Below are 19,909 nucleotides of genomic sequence, written 5' to 3' on the forward strand. Positions count from 1 at the left end.
CAGCCAGCATCCAGCTCCTGGCCACCACTCTTCCATAATCTGTCTCTATAGATTTGCCTCTTCTGGATATTTCACATAAATGGAATTATATAGTATGTGGCTTTTTGCAATGACTTCTAGTATAATGTTTTCAAGGTTCATCCATATTATAGTATGTATCAGTACTTCATTTCTTTTTATTCTGAATAACATGTCATTATAGAGATATAAATTTTATTTATCCATTCATCAGTTGATAGATATTTGGATTATTTCCATTTTTGGCTATTATAAATTATGGTGCCACGAACATTTATGTACCAGTTTTTGTGTGTACGCTTTAATTTCTCTTAAGTAAATACCTAGGAGTGGGCATTTCTGGTGTTTTAACTTTTTGAGCAATTGCCAAATTATTTTCCAAAGTGGATGCACTATTTTACATTCTTACCACAAGCAATGTACAAGCATTCCAATTTCTTTACATCCTTGCCAACACCTGTTATTGCCCATCTCTTTGATTACAGCCATCTTAGTGGGTGTGAAGTGGTATTTCGCTGTGGTTTTGATTTGCATTTCCCTAATGAATAATAATACTGAGCATCCTTTCATGCACTTACTGGCCAGTTATATTATTTTCTTTGGAGAAGATATAAAAATGTCTATTCACTTGTTAATTCAAATACATGTTTTGCCCATATTTAACATTGGCTTATTTGTCTTTTTATTATTAAGTTGTAAGAGTTCTTGATGTATTCTGGATACAAGTATATTATTTGCATATATTTCCTTTCTTTCATTCTGTGAGCAAGCTGTCTTTTCACTTTCTTGATAGTGTCCTTCAAAGCATAAACATTTTGTGCCCATTTTTATGAGGTCCAGTTTACCTAATTTTCCTTTCCTTGTGCTTTGGGTGTCATATCTAAAAAACTATTGCCTGATCCAAGGTCACGAAGATTGATGCCTATGTTTCTTCTAAGAGTTTTGTAGATTTAGCTCTTACGTTTAGGTCTTTGATGCATTTTGAGTTAATTTTTATAGAGAGTGTGAGGTAGGGGTCCAACTTCATTCACTTGTATGTGGCTAGCCAGTTGTCCCAGCACCGTTTTTTGAAAAGACTATCATTCCTATTAAATTATCTTGTCACACTTGCCAAAAATCAAGTAAATGTAAGTATTTATATCTGTACTCTCTATTCCACTCCATTGGTCAATATGTTGTCATTATGCCAGGACCAGACTGTTCTGATTACTGTAGCTTTCTAGTACATTTTGAAAGCAGGAAGTGTGGATCCAATTTTGCTCTTCTTTTTCAAGGTTTGGTTATTTGGGATTCCTAGCATTTTCATATGAATTTTAGGATCAGCTTATCAATTTATGCAAAGAAGCCAGCTAGGATTTTGAGAGGAATAAGATTAAATCTGTAGACCAATTTGGATAGTATTGGTAAGACCCAGGACAAAGGATGTCTCTCAATTTATTTAAGTCTTCTTCAATTTCTTTCAATGATATTCTGTAGTTTCCAGGGTATAAGTCCTATATTTCTTTCATTGAATTTATTTCTATTTTGTATTCTTTCTGATATTATTATAAATTTAATTATTTCTTAATTTTATTGGCATATTGTTCATTGCTAGTATAAAGAAATATGATGACATCAAGCAGGTAGTGAAGCAGGCATCAGAGGGCGCCTTAAGGGCAGCCTGGGCTACACTGAGGACCAAGTTGTCTCCTGTGACTTTAACAGTGACACCCACTCCTCCATCTTCGATGCTGGGCTGGCATTGCCCTCAATTGCTCATTTCATCAAGCTTGTTTCCTGCTATGACAATGAATTTGGCAATAGCAACAGGTGGTGGACCTATGGCCCACATGGCCTCCAAGGAGTCAGAGCCCCCTGGACCACCACCCTCAGCGAGAGGAAGACAGGCCCTCAGCTGCTGGGGAGTCCTAGCCCCAAATCAATCCCCCAACACACTGAGAATCTCCTGACCTCCACAGTTTCCATCCCAGACCCCCTGAAGAAGGGGAGGGGCTTAGGGAGCCCTACCTTGTCATGTACCATCAATAAAATTCACTGTACCCAGCAAAAAAAAAAAAAAAAAAAGAGAGAGAGAGAGAGAAAATAAATACAATTGATTTTTATATAATGACCTTGTACTCTGAAATTTTGCTGAATTCATTAATTAGTTTCCATGGGTGTGTGTATGTGTACAAATTCCTTAGAATTTTCTATGTACAAAATATCGTGTCATCTACAAAGAGATTTACTTATTTTCCAATTTGGATGCCTTTTACTTCTTTCTCACTTGCTACTTAAATATTAGCTTGTTAAACATTTTAAATCCAAGTTTTAATCGGCTGCTTGTGCCAAACTGCCTCCTAGGGGACTCTCCTGTTCCCAGGGCCATCCTCTGACAAGAGGATGCTGGCTCAGCCACGCAAAGGCAAACACTCTCTGGGGTCAGGAGGCTATGAGCACCACCACCCCATTTGAGGTCCTGCTCCCACTCCTTACTCCAAGTTCAGGACACTAGGCTTCCACATATAATTGGTCACCAATCCTACACTTACCACTTTTCACAAGATCACAGAATAAAGGAGAAAAGAGATACTGGAGTGAAATTACAGGTCCGGGAAACATAAACAACCCACCCAGCAGCCAGGCAGCAGTGGGGTCAGGGTAGCAGAAGTACCTGTGGGAATCCAGGGGAGATCCAAGGACAGTCTGGTGACTGAGTCACCCTATCACCTTCCCCCATGCAGATCACTTCCCATCCTGTGTCAGGATCCCACCCCACACAAGCTGCCCCAATGTGTGGAGGTGTACAAACTGAAAGGTACCTATACACATACGGCCTCGGCCACCAAGGGGCGGACTGTCCTGTCACACAACCTGACGGAAAGAGGCAGTCAGCCAGGCTTGTCACAGGGAGGAGAGCTGTGAGGAGCTCCTCTGGCTGGAGCTGTGCCGGCTCAGGACAAAGGTGGAGGAGTTGCTCTTTTTGCTCACGCTTGTCTCCCCAGGCCGAGAGCCCCTCAGGTAGCTGGAGGAGCAACAGAGGACGCGCTGCATGAGCTCGTGGAAGAGGTGGCCCGTGAAGAGCATGTAGATCCAGGGGTTGCAGCAGCTGTTGAGGCTGGCCAGGAGCATGGCGATGATGAAAGCCGAGGCTGCAGGGGGTGGGGGTGCAGGAAGAAAGAGAACAGAGCATCAGGACTGGAGTGCTAACCACCGTTTCCTGAGAGCAGCTTTTTTCTCATACCAGGAGCTGGGCCACAGACAGAGAACTAAAGAGACAAAGTCTGGCCCTGGCTGGTGTGCTCAGTGGTTAGAATGTTGGCCCATTCACCAAAGGTCACAGGTTCAAATCCCGGTCAAGGGCATGTACCTAGGTTGCAGGTTCAATCCCGATATGTCTCTCACATCAATGTTTCTCTCTCTTTCTTCCCCTCTCTTCCTCCCTCCCTTCCACTCTCTAACAATCAATGGAAAAAATATCCTCTGGCCCTAGCCAGTCTTTAGCTCAGTGTTTAGAGCACCAGTCCAAGGACTGAAGGATCTCAGTTTCTATTCTAGTCAAGGGCATATATCTCGGTTGCAGGCTCCCCAGCCCTGTTCCAGCCACATGCGGGAGGCAACCAATCCATATTTCTCTCTCTATGTCTCTCCCCCTCCCTTCCACTCTCTCTAAAAAAATCAATGGAAAAAATATCCTTGGGTAAGGATTAACAAAAAAAATAAAATAAAGAGACAAAGTCTGTCTTCCTTCCACATCCTTGCTCTTGTTGTGCACTCAGACTGTCCCCCAAGCCCTCCCAGGCTCAGCCAGCCCTGGAAGGCTCCAGGTCATTCTCTCATCAAACACTTCCCCACTGCATGCTTCCACCAGCAGGCGCTGCCCTCCTCACGGCCACCTGTTGGTTCACCACTCACCCAGTAGGTGCGAGTGCCTACGGCTCAGAGTCCAAGAGCGCAGAGTCTGGAAGCTGCCAGACCTTGTTTGTGTTCTAGCCCCATCAGGGACAAATGATTTTAACTCGCCCCAAACTTCTGTTTCCTAATCTCTAAGTGGGGACAAGTGTACACAAACCCCACAGGAATGCTGTAAGGATTAATGAGTGCCCAGAACGTAGTTAAGTGCCCAGTATATTGCTGGCTGGCACCACAGCCATGTGCCAGGCACCAGGCTAGGCACTGGGAACACAAAAATAAAATGAGTGGCACCATGAGGTGGGCACACTGAGGAGGGTTGCAACTCTCTAGGAGCGAATCACAGCGGGCCCCTCAGAAACCAGCATTGGAGCTGACACCTGAAGGATGCTCATGAACGCTCCAGGTAGGCAAGGGAGGAGGGAATGACACAGGCAAGGGCATGGTGGCCAGAAAGTGGATGCTATCTGTGAAGATGCCCCTAAGAGCACTGCTTTGACATGACAACAAACTTTTACTACAAAAAAAAAAAAAAAGTGACACTAAAGTTAAATGAGGCACTGTGTACAAGCCATTATCCTGAGGACTTACTGAGTTTCAGGCAGAATTAGTGATCAGCAATCAACTTCATAACATTACTTATCAAAACTGTCACAAATTTAACCTCCAAAGAGAAAGGAAAGTCCTAACTCTAAATACTTCTATGTAGTAGGAGGGGAGAAAAATCTGGGTTTCTTTCAATGGACTTAAATCAGACAAACTTCAGACATCTCCCATCAACAGAAGACAGGCAGCACATCTAGAAACCCAAGGAAAATCGTATTCCCAAGGATTCTGTTCACAACCACATCCTCATGAGCGAAGCAACTGCAAAGGCTGGGAAAATCCTCTGGTCTTCCGTCTCTTCTGGGAAAAGTTTTCAAAAAATAACTCCAGGACTCCAAAGCTAAATCCAGGAAAGGATTTTTCATGGGAATGCTGGAGTTTTGAGATCTAGCTGCCACCGTACTGAAAAGGGGCCACATACTAAACCTGACAAGCTCAGGGGAGGCCTGCTTGGCGGGCCTTACAGACTCAAGAGACGGAAAGGAACTACATAAGATGGTCTGATCATAAAAATTCCTAACTAAAAGTGGGTAATGGCAGGTAGTCACACCTAGGCCTGTAGCTTCCTTGACAAAGGTTAATCTTTACCTCAAGTGAGCCTGTGTATTGTCTTTTTGTAACTAAGATAACATGCCTTTGATATATGAGTAATGTTCTTTCCAGACCCCCTCAGGGCACACCCGCTGCTGGGAGACCGCGGAACCCCTCATTGTCATCTTGCTCCCTGAATACCATCTCAGTGTGTTGTAAATGTAACTATCCTGTACCCACCAATATAAAATAAGTATATGTCTCTCCATTTTGCTTTTCATGCAATCCCAGAGATTTCCCTACTTTACTCTCTCTCACCCCCTTAATCTACCATCAACCCCCCTTACGGCTCCTCCTTTGCTGCTAATGTATGAAATAAACTGCCATTTTCTGAAGCACTTTCTCAACCTGTTGCAATTTTGCTTCCAAGCAACTATAGTCAGTTTGACTCAAAAGAACTCATAAAAAGTCTCTACAGGTCTGGGCATTTCTTATGCCAACACCACCATCAATGCACAATAGAGCTATTGGTCTGCAAGGGGCCCAGCACCAAAGGGAGGAGGGCAGTTGTTTGTGAAACAAATTCAGTGGTTCTCAAAGTGGGGTCCCCCAGATCACTGGGAACTTGTTAGAAAAGCCGGTTTCCAGGCCCCACCCTAAACCTATGGAATCAGACTCCTGGGGGCATGGTTGAATGGTTGCTTGTAAATAGCCCTCCAGGGGAGTCTGACACACACCCAAGTTTGAGAAGCACTGGTCTGATTACTTGGTGCACCTGGAACCAAAACAAGCTAAGGCAGACAAAACAAAACAAAACAACAACAAAAAAACCTTGCAAAAGAGGAAAATCAAACCCTTAGACTAAAATAATTCAAAAGAGAGAATGAAGAGGGGGAAAGCCAATAATACTGAATTTTTCACTTTCTAGAAAAAAGAATAAAAAAATATTTGCAAAATCAACACATAAAAGTCAAATTTTTAAAAGTCATCGAAAATAATCTATCAGACACCAGGGGAAATGTAGGCATCTGACGCTATAAAATGGGACAGAATGAAATTCAGGCTTAGAGAGAAAGGCACTGTGTTTTACCTAGCTGTGTAGTTAACGGTATAATCTTAGTTGATTTAAGCTACTTGCCTTCATTTAAGCTACTTGCCTCACTCTTACGTGTGGATCTTTGTGATTTATTTATCCTATTTTTTAAGAACTTTCATAAACAACAACACAAAAGTAAACAGCTGATAAATTCTGAGCAGCTGGCCAGCCCGGGTGGGAGGCATGGGGCCATGGCCAGTACCTCTGCCCCCCACCTGGTGGCCACAGACACGAATAACTTGCCTGGCCACGGATGACCCTCTCTAAGCTGATCCTGCTCACATTAAATTGCCAATGCTCAGGACACATTTGACTTCTTTTAGTTGACAAATATCCTAATCACCCAAGACCTGAGAGTCCTCCCTGTGGTGGAATTTCAAGCCATCAGCAGGAAGGAGAGCTACTTGGAAATAAAAAACAAAAACTATGGTGGACATTTCAAAGGGGAAAAGCAGCAGGAATAACAGACACACAGGTGAGAATGCTCCAGAGAGAGCAATCAGGGACTGCCAAAGCTGGAGAAGGGCAGTTTCATGGGAGAAGAGACTGGAAAGAGCTGGGCTGAGGAGGACTTTGAATCCAGGCTGAGTGTGAACGTGAATCTATAGGCAATGGGCGGCCACTGATGGTTCCAGCAGACGAGTGACTGCACCTCAACTTCTCTCTGCGCTTACTGCATCTTGTTTAGGCTACAACATTGCCCTTCCATAGGGTTGTTACAGAGACCTTATACCTGCCTCCCTCACCCCCGCCTATTTGGCCTTTTACAGAAAAAGTTAGCCAATCCTTGATGTTTAAAGGAGGGGCCGATGTTAAAAAGCATAGAAAAGGGTTCAGGAAGGGGAGGGGCAGACCCCCAGGGCAAGCTCAGCCCACTGCTCCCCACATTAACAGGAGTACCTATCTTTGCTTTCAAGTTACCCAGGCCTGGCACAAATCCTCACTCTGCCACTTTGCAACTGTGTGCTCTTGGACAAACTACCTAACCCCCCTTCACCTCAGTTTCCCCATCTGTGAAACAGGAATAATAAAAATAGTTTCTTTACAGAATCCTTGCCAACTTTAATTAGACAGGATTCCAAGTGCTCACCATGACTCCTGGCACTCAGCTCCAGTAAACACTTAATAAAGCTTAGCAATTGTCATTATTACTACAATGATGTGTACGTGCTCAATAAATGTTACTTTTCTTATCAATACCAACGTTAGTGCCAATGCATGTGAAACAATGGGGGAGGCTGCTCCCTGGGCTGGGCTGTGTCTTGGCATCTGAGGCAGCCCGGTATGGGACACAGGACAGAGGACACTCACAAGGACTTTGGGAAAATTGAAGGCAAAAAAAAATATGAAAGGGCTTTGTGAATGGCAAAATGTTTGTTCAAGTACTTAGCATTATTATTATTATTATTATTAATGGTTATGAGATATGATTAACTGAATAGTTTTTTTTAAAGCCCAAGGTCTGGGGACTCCTGATCCCAGGCTGATTAAAGAAAGTGTCCTTTGCTCTTTTTGCCATGACTTCAAGGATTAAAAAAAATAATAATAATCAAAACTCAGAGCCCTGGACTGGGTTGTATGACACCAAAAGAACTTTAGATAATCTGTTTTGGAAAATCTTACTCTGCCAGAAACCCAAAAGGGAAGGTGGCAGCAACTCTCCAATGGATCCCCCATAAAAATAACACCTTTCCCCAGGACCAGCCCTGAGTGCCTGCATACTGCTCTCTGGTTCCTGCCTAGAAGGGAGGGCAAGTGGGAGGCACTGGTCCAGGGATTGGCCCTCACACCTGCTGGACCTCAAGCTGGGAGAAGGAGAGGAAAAGGGAGGGAGATAAAGGGGGAGGGGGAGGGGAGAGAAGATAGAGGGAAGGAAGAGGGGGAGGAGATTATGAGACATCCATGTATCCTTTCATGCTACTCTGGGTGCCAGCCACTGAGTCAGGACTGGGGACCTGCCCTCAAGGGATTTACAAACACCAGTGGAAAGAGAGAAGTACAAGACAGGCACTCTATTACACAGGGAGTGGCAGCATTTGGGGGAGGAGCTGGTGGGCCCAAGACTGGGGACTACAGGTGATCTTTAAGGAGGGGCTCCAAGCAGGGAAAGTAAGCAGAAATGGCCGTGTACCAAAAGCATACAACTCATGCTGGGTAACTGTACCCCAGGAGACAGAAATCACTCTGTATTTCCACTTGGCACCGTGATTCATGGAGAGGTGGGCGGCTGAGGGCCACTCCAGGACTGTCTGCCTGAGATCCGCCTACCAGGCCCGGCTTTACTCAAGCCAGGGGAAGTCCCCTGTTTGGATATCCCAGAACTCCCTCCACTCAAACTTCCCAGCACTCCTGTCACTGAAGGCCCAAATTAGCCCAGAACAGCTGACACGCAGCTGCCTGAGGCCTCTCTGGGCTGTGCTGTCCCTGAGGCGGTTCACATACAATTTAAAGACATGGTTTAGCTGACATCTCTCCTCTCATCTGAATCAAATCAAGCTCATCAACTTTTATACTCCAGAAACCAACAACTAGGTTCAAGGCCTCCTCACTGCCCTGTGTCAGTATTCCCCCCGCCCCCCATGAGATTAGGAATTAGGGTCTAAGTCCCTTATTCCTATGGGGGCTGTGAAGAACTTGGCAGCCATGGTCTAAGGAAGACCTTTTTTTTTTTTTTTTTTTTTTACTGTACACGTATATAAAGACCGAAAAGCAATATGTATTACAGAGTGCCTTCTTTGAAAAGAACACAATTTGACAACATTGGAATTGTTCTAAAAATCACAAGTGTGTGATCATCCTATGTATCATAGGGTCAGGATTAACAGCCAAATTTGTGGGCTACAGAGTGTTACATGGGCTTCTATTACATCACTGCTCAAATCTATGGGACATGTGTGCTCTCTGGACTGAACCTGAGGAACAGCCACATTCTGAAAACAGAAGGGCAGGGGCCTTTTGGCAAACGACCAGCCCTTTTCTACCCCAAGGGGACAACAGGGCCCTGCAGCCCATTGGGCCATGTGTGTAAAGGCAAACTGCACGTTTTGGTAAAAGAGAAAAGATATTAAAGACTTACTACTCAATGGGCCAGCTCATGGGCATTGCAAAGACACCACCTGGATGCTTGTTAAAAATGCAAACCTCACCCAGTCCTCCTGAATCAGAATTTGCATTTTAACAAGATCCCCCAAATGACTTGTGTGCACACTGAAGTTTGAGAAGTATTCCTCTATTAGGAGGAAAATAAAGTAACTGTCCAATGATCTCAACATGGCTTCTTTACATAGTCAGCTCCTACTCATCCTTCAAAACCCTTTCCAAATGTTGCTTCCTCTCTGAAGTCCTCCTGATTTTCCCCCCAGAAAGAAAATCAATAAATCCCTCTTAGGGCACTCACAGTACTTGATAAATAAATACTTCTCTTATAGCATCATCCCTTCATACCATTGTTATTTGTGTTTATAACCTGTGGCTTTCATTTGTGGCTCTGTCTCTGGCGAGCAAAGACTTGAACTGAAGCATGAAATTAGCAGACAGAAGTCCTGATAAATCAGCCACCTCCACTAGCACATTGAAAGGCAAAAGGACAATTTCCCAGCTTGATGACAGGAGATGGCTCCTATCAAGATGACTGGACTCAAATGCAATTCCCTCTAGAAAAATTAAGTTCACACCCAGATATCATGGTCAGGTGGAGAGAAAGAGAAAGAGGATGAGCAGTGTGAGGCATGGGCCCTGGAGGGCAGAGACCGTGGTACTGGAGCATCTGGCAAATGGGTAGAAAACGTCAGCTTCCGGGGAGCACTCTATCCTTAACCCCTCGGTGGCCAGGAGTGAGGATCACAGGAATCAGGGGCTGGGACACTGAAGACCACCTCGTTACGCCCCATTCCTGCCCACCTGTCACACCAGGGTCCCCTTGTTTCCAAAACCCAGAGCTAGAACCTCCCCACCGCACCTCCTGCTGTCTCCTCCAGTTTCGCTTTACCTTGTGACACTCGCACTCCCAGCATCCCTGGGTCGGCCACCATACCTCAACTGAGACTGCAGCCCCTCAGCTACAACGCTGCTCTTGAGCTCAAAACAATTCCCACCCCCTCATTGCACTGACTTACCTCAGGACCCTGGCCCATCTTGAACTTCCTTTTTTAAAAGCTAACATTTATTGCCCTAGCCGGTTTAGCTTAGACCTAAGGGTCCCAGGTTTGATCCCGGCCAAGGGCATGTACCAGGGCTGCAGGCTCCTCCCCGGCCCAGGCCCTGGTCATGGCTCCTGCAGGAGGCAACCAATCAATGTGCTTCTTTCACATCAATGTTTCTCTCTGTCTTTCACTCTCTCTTCCACTCTCTCTAAAAATCAATGGAAAAATATCCTCGGATGAGGATTAAAAATAAAATTAAATTAAATTAAAATAAAATAAAAGCAAACATTTATTAAGCACTTACTATATGCTAGGCACTATGCCACTGGCACATTCCACCCCCTTCCCAACCTAAACTCTATTCTCAACCCCAGAAAACTGAGGTCTAGGCAGGTTTGGGGGTCACTGCTGCCACTGCACGGGACATAAGACCCCAACGCCAGCCTGGCAGACACTGGGGGTGTCCCTCCCAGAGGTCCATGGTGTACCCAGAATTCTGTGGCCAACCTTGGCCTGACCGTCACACGGTTATGAATACAGCAGCTGTTGGCCTTGGGAGGGCAGGTGAAGGCCTGAGGGGGGCTCCCTGCAAGCTCTCCTCACCAAGGGCTAGCAGACCCAGGCAGAGGCCATGCGGACAGAACTCTGGGGAGACACTGAATAACCGCTGGTAGAATGAACGCACTGGTGTTCAGGGGAGGAAGGAGACCCCCAGCTGGGAAGACAGAGAGAGTTTCATGTAAGGGGCCCTGGAAGAGGCTGCCAGGTGCCGTGTTGGGGTTGTCCCTGCACAGCTCCTGAGAGCATCCTTCTCACAGACCCTGAGGTCAATGGCACCCCCTGGAGGTGTGCACAAAGCAGCCCACCCTGGAACTGGGCTCTGAAAGATGGGTCTCCACAGAAGAGATGGGTGTGGGCCCTCCTTAGTGAGAACACTGTCACCGTGAGTGCCAAGCAAAAGGACCCGTGGGAAGTGGCAAGTCGGCAGGCCTGGAAGGGGACACGAGGCCAACAGGCCAGAGCCCAGGCAAGGTGACAAGGCACACTCATCTGCGGGAAGTCAGTTCAGGCCAGGCCTGCAAGTGGCTCTAAACCACTGCTTCTCAGCCAGACGACTCTGCCCCTTCGGGGACATGGGCAATGTCTGGAGATGGTTTTGGTGGTCACACGGGGCGGGGCGGGGAGGGGGGGCGGGGATGTGCAGTAGCATCTAGTGGGTAGGGCCAGGGATGCTGCTAAACGTACTACAGGGCATAGGACAGCAGCCCTTCCCGACGCCACACTAAAACAAAAGATTATCTGGCCCAAAATGTCAATAGCCAAAGTTGAAAACCTCTGCTCTCAACCAAGAAGGTGGTAATGAAAAGGAAAAGGAAAAGGGAAGTGTGACGTGGGAGGTGTATTGAGGGGTAGGGATCAGTGGACAGCAGGCAAAGTCAAGCGACAGGCATCAAGCCCATAGTGCTGAGAGGGCAGTACCAATAGCGGCCATGAGGCTGGGTGTTGCCGGAAGGAGCCCAGGGGTATCCGGGCCACAGAGTGGGTGCAGGGCTCTGGTATGGTGCGCCTGGGACAGAGCCAGGAATCAGCTTTTTAAACAAGTGCCAGCAGATCCTGACTCTCAGGCAAACAGAACACTCTGAAAATGCTGGCCTGGGACAGGCGCGGGGCAATCTAGCAGTGTCTGACATGAGGTGACTGGGTTCAATCCCAGCACCACCGCTTACTCAATGTGCTCCCTGAGCCTCAGTGTCCTCATCTGTAAAATGGGGATAATGCCCCCTCCCCTGGCTGTGTTTGGGTGAGGAGGAAAGATGGGGCCAGATACAGGATCTGGCAGTTAACAAGGGGTGGTACTGATATCAGCTAATCCAACTCCTTACCTCACTGAAACTGATGCCCAGACAGGGCATCGAGTCCCATCGGGAGGTACCATCTCCATTGCTCAGATGGGAATGCCCAGAGGCATGCCCCACAGGGACTCTCATCACTTCCCAGTGCTATCTCGGGGTCCAGGGACTCTGGCTGGTGGGGACTGACATACAGGGTCCAGCAGAGTACAGTTAAGCCTCCACCCAACCCCCAGAAGTGAGCCTTATGGGCTTGCCTTTGCCTCCAACTGCTAGCGTAAGGTGGTGGGGTCATCAGGCGGGCCAGCCCCTGAGGCAGTTGACAGACCAGCCCTCACCCCAGGCCTCACCCAGTCCCCCCAGAGAGCTGATCTCCTCCCACAGACCCTCCCACAATCCCTTCCCCCTCTCTCCAACCTACTCAGACACCCATCAAATGGGAAAAAATATGTAGCAAAGCCTCACCCAACAGATTTTTATTTTTTGCTATTAATCAAATCTTTAAAAAAAAAAAAAAGTAAAGTCACCTTCAGCCAGAAACTCAAAGGGAAAACATTAGCACTAGCCAAGAACATAAAAGAACTCGCAATTGCTTAATCAGACGAGAGTATGGTCCTCAACTGTCCCTCTAATTGCAATTTATACTCAGAAGGGCCAAGCTAAGACCGACCTGTCCAGTGTCCTCCAGCCCAACCTTCCCCACCGCTCTCCATATCAGTGGGTCACCTGAAGAGCAGGCCCCTGTCCAAGTTGCCCATCCCACCCACACCTTGGGCACAGTGTCCTTGTAAGGTGGCAGGCCACACTGGAGGGGCCCTGGTTCCACAAAAACAGGGAGGGGCTGGGAAGCTATTATCAGATGGGAAAACACTTAAAACCAGGCCTTTGTGCATTTCAACCTTCCTTCTGGTACAACACTCCTGACAGATGTTTGGCTGCCCCTGGTGATGGGGCATTTACTTCTTCACCAGGTAGCCAATTCTGCTGTTGAAGGGCTGCTTAGAAAGTCCTTATTTCTCTAAGTGCTACTCTACACACACATCCCTGTCCTTTCTCCTGCACCTCCCTCCTCCATATCCCACATATCTGTTCAACAAGCATTGCTTGAGATCCCAATGGGTGCCCAGCTAGGCACCAGGCACACACCAGTGAACAGGACAGGCAGTATCCCTGTTGTGACAAGGCTCACAGTTCACCTCTCCAGTCTTAACTAGTCTCTCCTCCACATACCAACCTGCCTGGACACAGAGCCTATTGTCCAGCAGGCTCTGCTTGCACCTTTTCCCCCTCCACCCAGGCTCCAAGAGAAAAATGTCCATCTCCTCCCGCAAGAATAACTGCCCAAATCTCAGTCAACCCCAAGAATGCAAACAAGACCTTTAACATGTAGAATGGGGAAGGGGAAAAGAGTGACCCTGATCATGTGGCCCCCACGTGCCACCAGTCACAGCATGTCATCTTCATAACTCCACAAGTTTGCTACCTTTGTTATGCACAGGAGGAAGCGGAGGATCAGAGAGATGAAACCACTTGCTCAAGGACACACAGGAGGAACAGCCTGCAGCCTCCAAACACAGGCCAGCCATGTTGTCCTTTCCCTGCACCAGGGAGTCCAGGCCCTGTCCTGTTCTCTGGGCATTTCTTGCTCCTATGGAAATCAGCAAGTTCGAGAGAAAAAGGGACTATTCTGAAAGATGAATATGGCTCATCTACAAACTGTAAGTGAGATTTTCCTTTAATTCAAAAGGTTCTCCTCTAGCTTCCCAGCTTCTGAGAATGGTGACTAGACAGGACCCACTGCTTGTCGTGTTCAGGCAGCACATCCCACCCTATCTGCCAACCTGCCCCCTTTCTCTCTCACCTATGCCCACTGGAGTGGGCATTTCACAAGGGACACATTGGAAGGGGAGAACTAGGGACAGAGATTAAAAATCAGCTCACCATACCCAATCCGCATCCACCAACCCCTGGAAAAACGGACACACCCTTTCTATCTCCTCCCTCAGAACTACCCCAGGGCTGGAGTTCTTGGGACCAGCAGCACAAAAACGTCAGCAAGTTCAAGGGGGAAGGTTGGTGCCAAGCCTTTGGCTGTGGAATTTGATTCTGAAGGATACAGGTTGGGCTTATCACACCTGCATGGATGGGTGTGTGGTCTCAGCCCTCCTTCTGCAGTCCCCAGGCTCACCTAGTCAGCACTCCGGCATGTGGCTGCTTTAAAGGAGGGAGCTCATTAAATTACCACCATGTGACCTGTCCAATACCTGGAGGCTTGACAGGGCAGCCCACTATCGCTCTTATCACTCATCGTTTTTTCTTCCAATCAGTGGAAATATTGAAACTGAGTTTTCCTCTTAGCTCGGCTCCTAGGGAAAGGAAGCCCTGTGTGCAGCTCACCTCCACACAGACTTAATCTTTATTATTACTGTGATTATAATTGTCTTACTCTTTTGTCCCCTTCATCTAAGTTTCGTTATGTCCACTTTGTCTTGCTGCAATACATGAATCTTAGTGCCCACCTCAAATTATTTTTGGAATAAGGTGAGCTCGAAGCCCATAAAGGCAGCCCTTGGTTTGAATGAAGGTGTAGGGGTTGGGGGACAGGGCAGTCAAGGGAGAGAATTGTAAAAGGGGCACCTGGGTTTGGAGAGAACACCTGAGAGTGAGCCCTGCTGGAGGCAGGAACCTATATCCTCCAAGAGGCCATGGGACCAGCTGCCAAGGCCAGCATGACTTCCCCAGCCACTCTGCTCTGTAGCTGCTTCTGGTTCTGTTTTCCAGATGAAGCTACTGGCAGGAAGAGATCCCACGTCTGGCCCCTTCTGCCCCAGTCTGAGCCTGTCTGTCCAGCAGTTTCCCTGAAGACTGTCACACTGTCCACAAGCTCCCTGAGCTCCCTCTCCACTCACAGGCAATAAGCAGAACAAGGAGCCCTGATCTAGGTATTTTGCATCTCTTGTAAATCACCTTCCTCTTGGACAGGAAAGTGGGGGCTGTGCACCGATTCCACGTTGCTGATCAACATCTCCTGAGTAACTTGAGAGCGGTCTTTGATTCTTTCCTTAAGGCTTGATGATAATTTCTAGACTGAGTCATATCTCCAAGGAAACTGTAAATACCATCATTTCTGATGGCCCAGCCAGCTACTTGCAATTATCCAGATTAATGTCAAGTGGGCACAGGATGTGTATTCTGGCTGAGCCCACGTCCACTCGGAACCCTGCATGCCTTGGCCAGGCTGGTGGCCAGAGCCTGAGTCCTCTGTGCTCGGTGGGCCTCTCCCACGTGGGCTGGCACCTGCTCCTGGCAACACGCTGGAGGTGGGGAGGAGGTGCTGGCGACATGTAGCCATAAATCCCCTGGAGTCTGCTTTTGTACTCTTCTCCAGCACCCAGGACAGAATGCCCCGGAGAACCAGGGGACCTGGGCTTTTCAGGTGAGACCCACCCTGAACTAGGAAAAAGCAAAGGAGCAAAGGGAAGAAAGACCTGAGGTTCCGATTCCGAGAGTCCACTTCTTTCCCTGCTCCTGGAGCCTGAGCATGAGCCCACCTCTATGAAGGCCTCGCCTCAGGATATCCTCCGGGGACCAGAAGGGCTCTGCCCTCACTTTACCCAGGGGCACTTTCTCTTCTCTTTTCCTGTGTCTTGTTTTTAAGACAGACAAATAAATTGCTTGGTGTACTTTTTGTTGTTGTTATATTAATCCTCACTTGAGGATATTTTTTCCATTGTTTTTTTGTTTGTTTGTTTTTGTTTTTGTTTTTTTTCTTAGAAAGAGTGAAAGGGAAGGAGAGAGGGAGACAGGGAGGAGGAGAAGGAGGAGGAGGAGGAGAAGAGAGAGAGAGAAAGAGACAGAGACAGAGACAGAGACAGACACATGGACAGGTTGCCTCCCACATGGGGCCAGAATCAAACTTGCAACCCAGGTGCATGCCCTTGACTAGGAATTGAACCCGCAACACCTTGGTGAGAGGGCTAACATTCTAACCACTGAACACACTGGTCAGGGCAACTTGGGGTACTTTTAAAGTGTAGAAAAAATATACACTTCACTGAGTGATTATGACATTTGCTGGCCACATACTCTCAATCTTTGGGGAGAAAAATGAGAAAGAGGAGAGCAGGTGAGGGGGACGGACAAAAGTGATACAGGAGAGAGGAAGGATGAAGAAAAATCATTAGGGAGGAAAATAAATGGGAGAGGTGAGGAGGCTACAAAGAGAGAGGAGTAAGAGTATTTGCCGAATGAACGAAATGAATGCTGAAATGTCCTCACCTAAAAGTAAGACACTAAGGGTCAAGGGGAAGTGAGGATCCCTCACCGAAAGTCCCACAGCTAGTAAGGGTTGGAGGGAGCATTAGATCCCAGGTCTCCCCAATATCCACTCTAAGGGAGCGTCAGCCTCACTTCCTCAAGACCTGGGTCTGGTCTCTCCAGGAGCCTGCCCAGGAATGAATGGCCTGGTGTCTCACCTTACTTACAACACCTCACTGTTGGCTTCTGCCCAACCTAACTCCCACATAAGAACCCTAGCACAGGAAGAAATGGGGGTGGATAGGAAACCCCAGCTCTAGTGGCTGCTCTGCCTCTGACTTGCTGTGTGACCTGGAGGAAGTGCCTTCCCCTCTCTGGATCCCTGAATCCCCTCTCTAAGGTGTGACCAGGGACTGGGTGATGAAGCCAGGCTGGCTTTGCTGAGTCTTCTCAGCAACCTTACCCCTCACAGCTAGATTGGCATAATGAAGATGCTCAATAAATAATGAAGACAACTGTCCCAGGAATGATGCTAGACTACCTGGGAGGGCTGGGAAAGCCAGGAGTCTGTGGTTTGGGGGAGAGAGCAAAGCAAAGTTATCCAGTTGAGTGAAGGGAGATTTCAGTTTGCACCAGATGGTTGTGTTTGAGACTCTTGGAGGCAGTAATGATTATATCAGGAAATGGGACATTTGTGCTGTCTCAAAGGCAGAGAGGATAAAAGCAAACCCCTTGGTATCTCCTGACAAACACTGGAGTCCCTGGCATCCCAGTGCAGTTTTATGTGCTTACCCTAAATCAAAAAGGTGTGAGTTATTCACCACCACTGATTACCCCCCTACTCTTTGCAAATTGTGGGCAATGAGACAGCAACTGCCTGGAGCTCCTAGCCACCCAGAGACAGCCCCTAGCGCTCCCCTCCCCCTCAGCCCATAGTGCTCTCTGCTCCCCCAAACTTCCTCGCCACAGATCACCCCATTCTTTCCTCTCCTCCTCTTCTACCAGTCACCCAGACACCAGCCAAACTTGGACAGAAACCCCTGGCCACTCTCAGCACTGACCTCCACAGTCCTCCAACTGGAGGGCAAGTTCCCCACCTATAGAAATCACCCAAAGCTCCTGTCAAATTTGAAAATGTGGGTCCTTGCTCCCCTCCCTTCCCCCACAGCCCCAGCAAAAGCACATTCCCTAGCCCCCAGGCTTGCCTACAGCATCCGGTGTTACTCACCTCTCTACCACCTCCACCAAGCCAGGGCTCAGAGACTCATCGCCACCTCCCCAGGATGCCCTGCCCAGCACCCTATCAGCGATTGGTTGGCCCAATTGAATCGCCCATCTCCCACTGCCCTTATCCAAACCAGAACCTGTGGGTTCTGGCTGACTTGAACTTAGAATGGAAGTTCAAGGCAAAGTGAACTTAAAGTGGAGGGATCTTGAAGTTGGGCCCGGGTTCAAGAGTGACCTCCACCACTCCCCAACAATTCTTAAACACAGTCACTTGAACCTCCATTTCCTGGTCCGTAATGAGGAACCATTACCATGTGCAGCCCAGGGACCGTGCTAAGGACTTTATGTGCATTTTTCTCATTTCCTTCCCCTACAGCCTAGTGAGAGCTGGTACTTTCATCATTATTGTCATTTTACAAAAGAGGAAGTCGAGGCTCAGGGAAGTTATGCCCAAAATCACTTGGGAGTGGATGATGGAGCCATGCATAAATCAAACCCAGCTCTGCAGGATTCCCACCCACCCCCAAGAAGCCCCCAGACTCCTGAATGTGCGGAGGCAGCAGAAGCAGGGCCCTGCCCAGCCAGCGTGCTTGCCCCTCCCGGTCTCCCACCCCGTGCTACCTTCCTTGGGCGCATTGGCGTCCCAGACGCTCCACATCTGCACAAAGAAGAATGGTGTCCAGCACACGATGAAGGCCAGCACGATGATGAAGGTCATCTTGACCGTGCGGATCTTGGCCCTGGAGATGAGCTTGACGCTGCTGACTCGAGCCAGGGCCGCTCCCTCCCTACTGCCCGCCTTCGCGCACTCCGGCCCCTTGGCCGCCCCCTCCGCCGCTGTCTTGTTCCGAAAGTTCTGCCAGATCTTGAAGCAGATGAGGCTGTAGCAGGCGGTAAGCACGATGACCGGCACGATGTAGACAGCGAGGGTAATCCACGTGACGTAGGCCTTGGGCCCCCAGGGCTGGATGAAGCCCGCCCAGCAGTCGAAGACGCCGTCAGCCACCTCGCGTATGGAGAATATGTGCACCTGCGGTGCGCTGGCCACCAAGCAGCCCAGCCAGGTGATGAGCACGGCCAGGCGGTCCGCGCGGCGGCGCAGGGTACGCAGCGGCTGGCAGATGGCCAGGCAGCGGTCCAGCGACATGAGCAGCAGCAGGTAGGTGGAGGCGAACATGCCCACAACCTGTAAGTACTTGACCAGGCGGCACAACAGGTCAGGGCCGTAGAAGCGGAAGGTGATGTCCCACAGCAGCTGTGGCAGCACCTGGAACACCGCCACCACCAAGTCGGCAATGCTCAGGTGCTTCATGAAGAAGAAGAGGCGCGAGTGCTTGTGGCGCGTGGTGCGCAGCGCCAGCAGGACGCATGCGTTGCCGCTCAGTGCCAGGAAGAGGATGAGGCACAGCACGGCCACCTCCACGCGCGCCAGGGCCTCGTTGCGCTGCGGCCCATGCGTGCGGTTGCCCTCTGCCCCTGGCGGCGCCGCACTCCCATTGACCACCTCAGCGCTCCAGTTGGCCTCAAGGGTGCCCTCCATGACCGTGGCCACCGCTGCGCGATCCTGGCCTTTTGGTGCTTTTTAAGACGTGGTGTGACGCGATGGGGCGGGCCCGACGGGGTAGGGCCCAACGGGGGCCTCCTGGTGTACCTGGGGGCGGCTCAGATTTCTCTCCGGAGACTCCGAGGGCAGATCTGCTGGGTGGGACCCTGAAACAAACCCCCAGTGCCTTGAAAAGACCACCACGGTTCTCTCCCGACGCACGTGCAGCGCAGGTGTCACCTTCCCAGGACCCCCAATCCTCTGAGACTCAGGGCACAACTGCCAGCCCCGGGATTGCTCAGCCGCCACCCCAGAAATCCCCGTTTGAGGTACCTCCTCTGAGCCGCTGGAAATGACCGCGAATCTATCGGACCGCCAGTTCCTTCAGGGATTCAGTCGCTTCGACAGAAGAGAGGGGAGAGTCTTAATCAGCCACTTTGCCCCAGGACTGGGACGCCTACTAAACCAGCCACCTTCCCCAGGGATCCCCAAACTAGCTACCCGCCCCCAGGACTCTCAGCACTGCCACCTCCCGCGAGACCCCCAAACCTTTCCTAGTAAACGTTTTTCCAGTTACTTCCCCCGGAGATCCCAGGCAGCCCTTGCCTGGAAAACCACAGCTCAGGACCATCCTGCAACCTCCTGTTTCTAAGACGCTTAACCATCCCTCCACCCACGAATTTCCACAGCAACTGCTTCCGTGGGACCCCAGCCCAGCGGTCCCTTCTAGAAGAAATCCTGCCTCAGT

General features: G+C 49.0%; 1 protein-coding gene across 1 annotated transcript; it reads right to left on the reverse strand.

Moving 5' to 3' along the window:
• Nucleotides 1–181: 181 nt before the first annotated feature.
• Nucleotides 182–19,328, reverse strand: OXTR (oxytocin receptor). Its single transcript, XM_080672819.1, has 2 exons — nt 18,240–19,328; nt 182–3,149 (listed from the first exon to the last, which is right to left on the reverse strand). Exons 1-2 carry the CDS (start codon nt 19,156–19,158, stop codon nt 2,902–2,904), a joined length of 1,167 nt encoding a protein of 388 aa, XP_080528945.1. The 5' UTR covers nt 19,159–19,328; the 3' UTR covers nt 182–2,901.
• Nucleotides 19,329–19,909: the final 581 nt, after the last annotated feature.

The sequence above is a fragment of the Plecotus auritus genome, assembly GCF_963455305.1.
Source record: "Plecotus auritus genome assembly, chromosome: 6".
Lineage (NCBI taxonomy): Eukaryota > Metazoa > Chordata > Mammalia > Chiroptera > Vespertilionidae > Plecotus > Plecotus auritus.

Bases quoted from the DNA above. Each gene is read 5' to 3' on its own strand.
- OXTR (XM_080672819.1), bottom strand. From the start codon at position 19,158: ATGGAGGGCACCCTTGAGGCCAACTGGAGCGCTGAGGTGGTCAATGGG. The intron at 3,150-18,239 runs GTAGCACGGGGT...CACCCCCTGCAG, and splicing joins CGCCAATGCGCCCAAGGAAG to CCTCGGCTTTCATCATCGCC.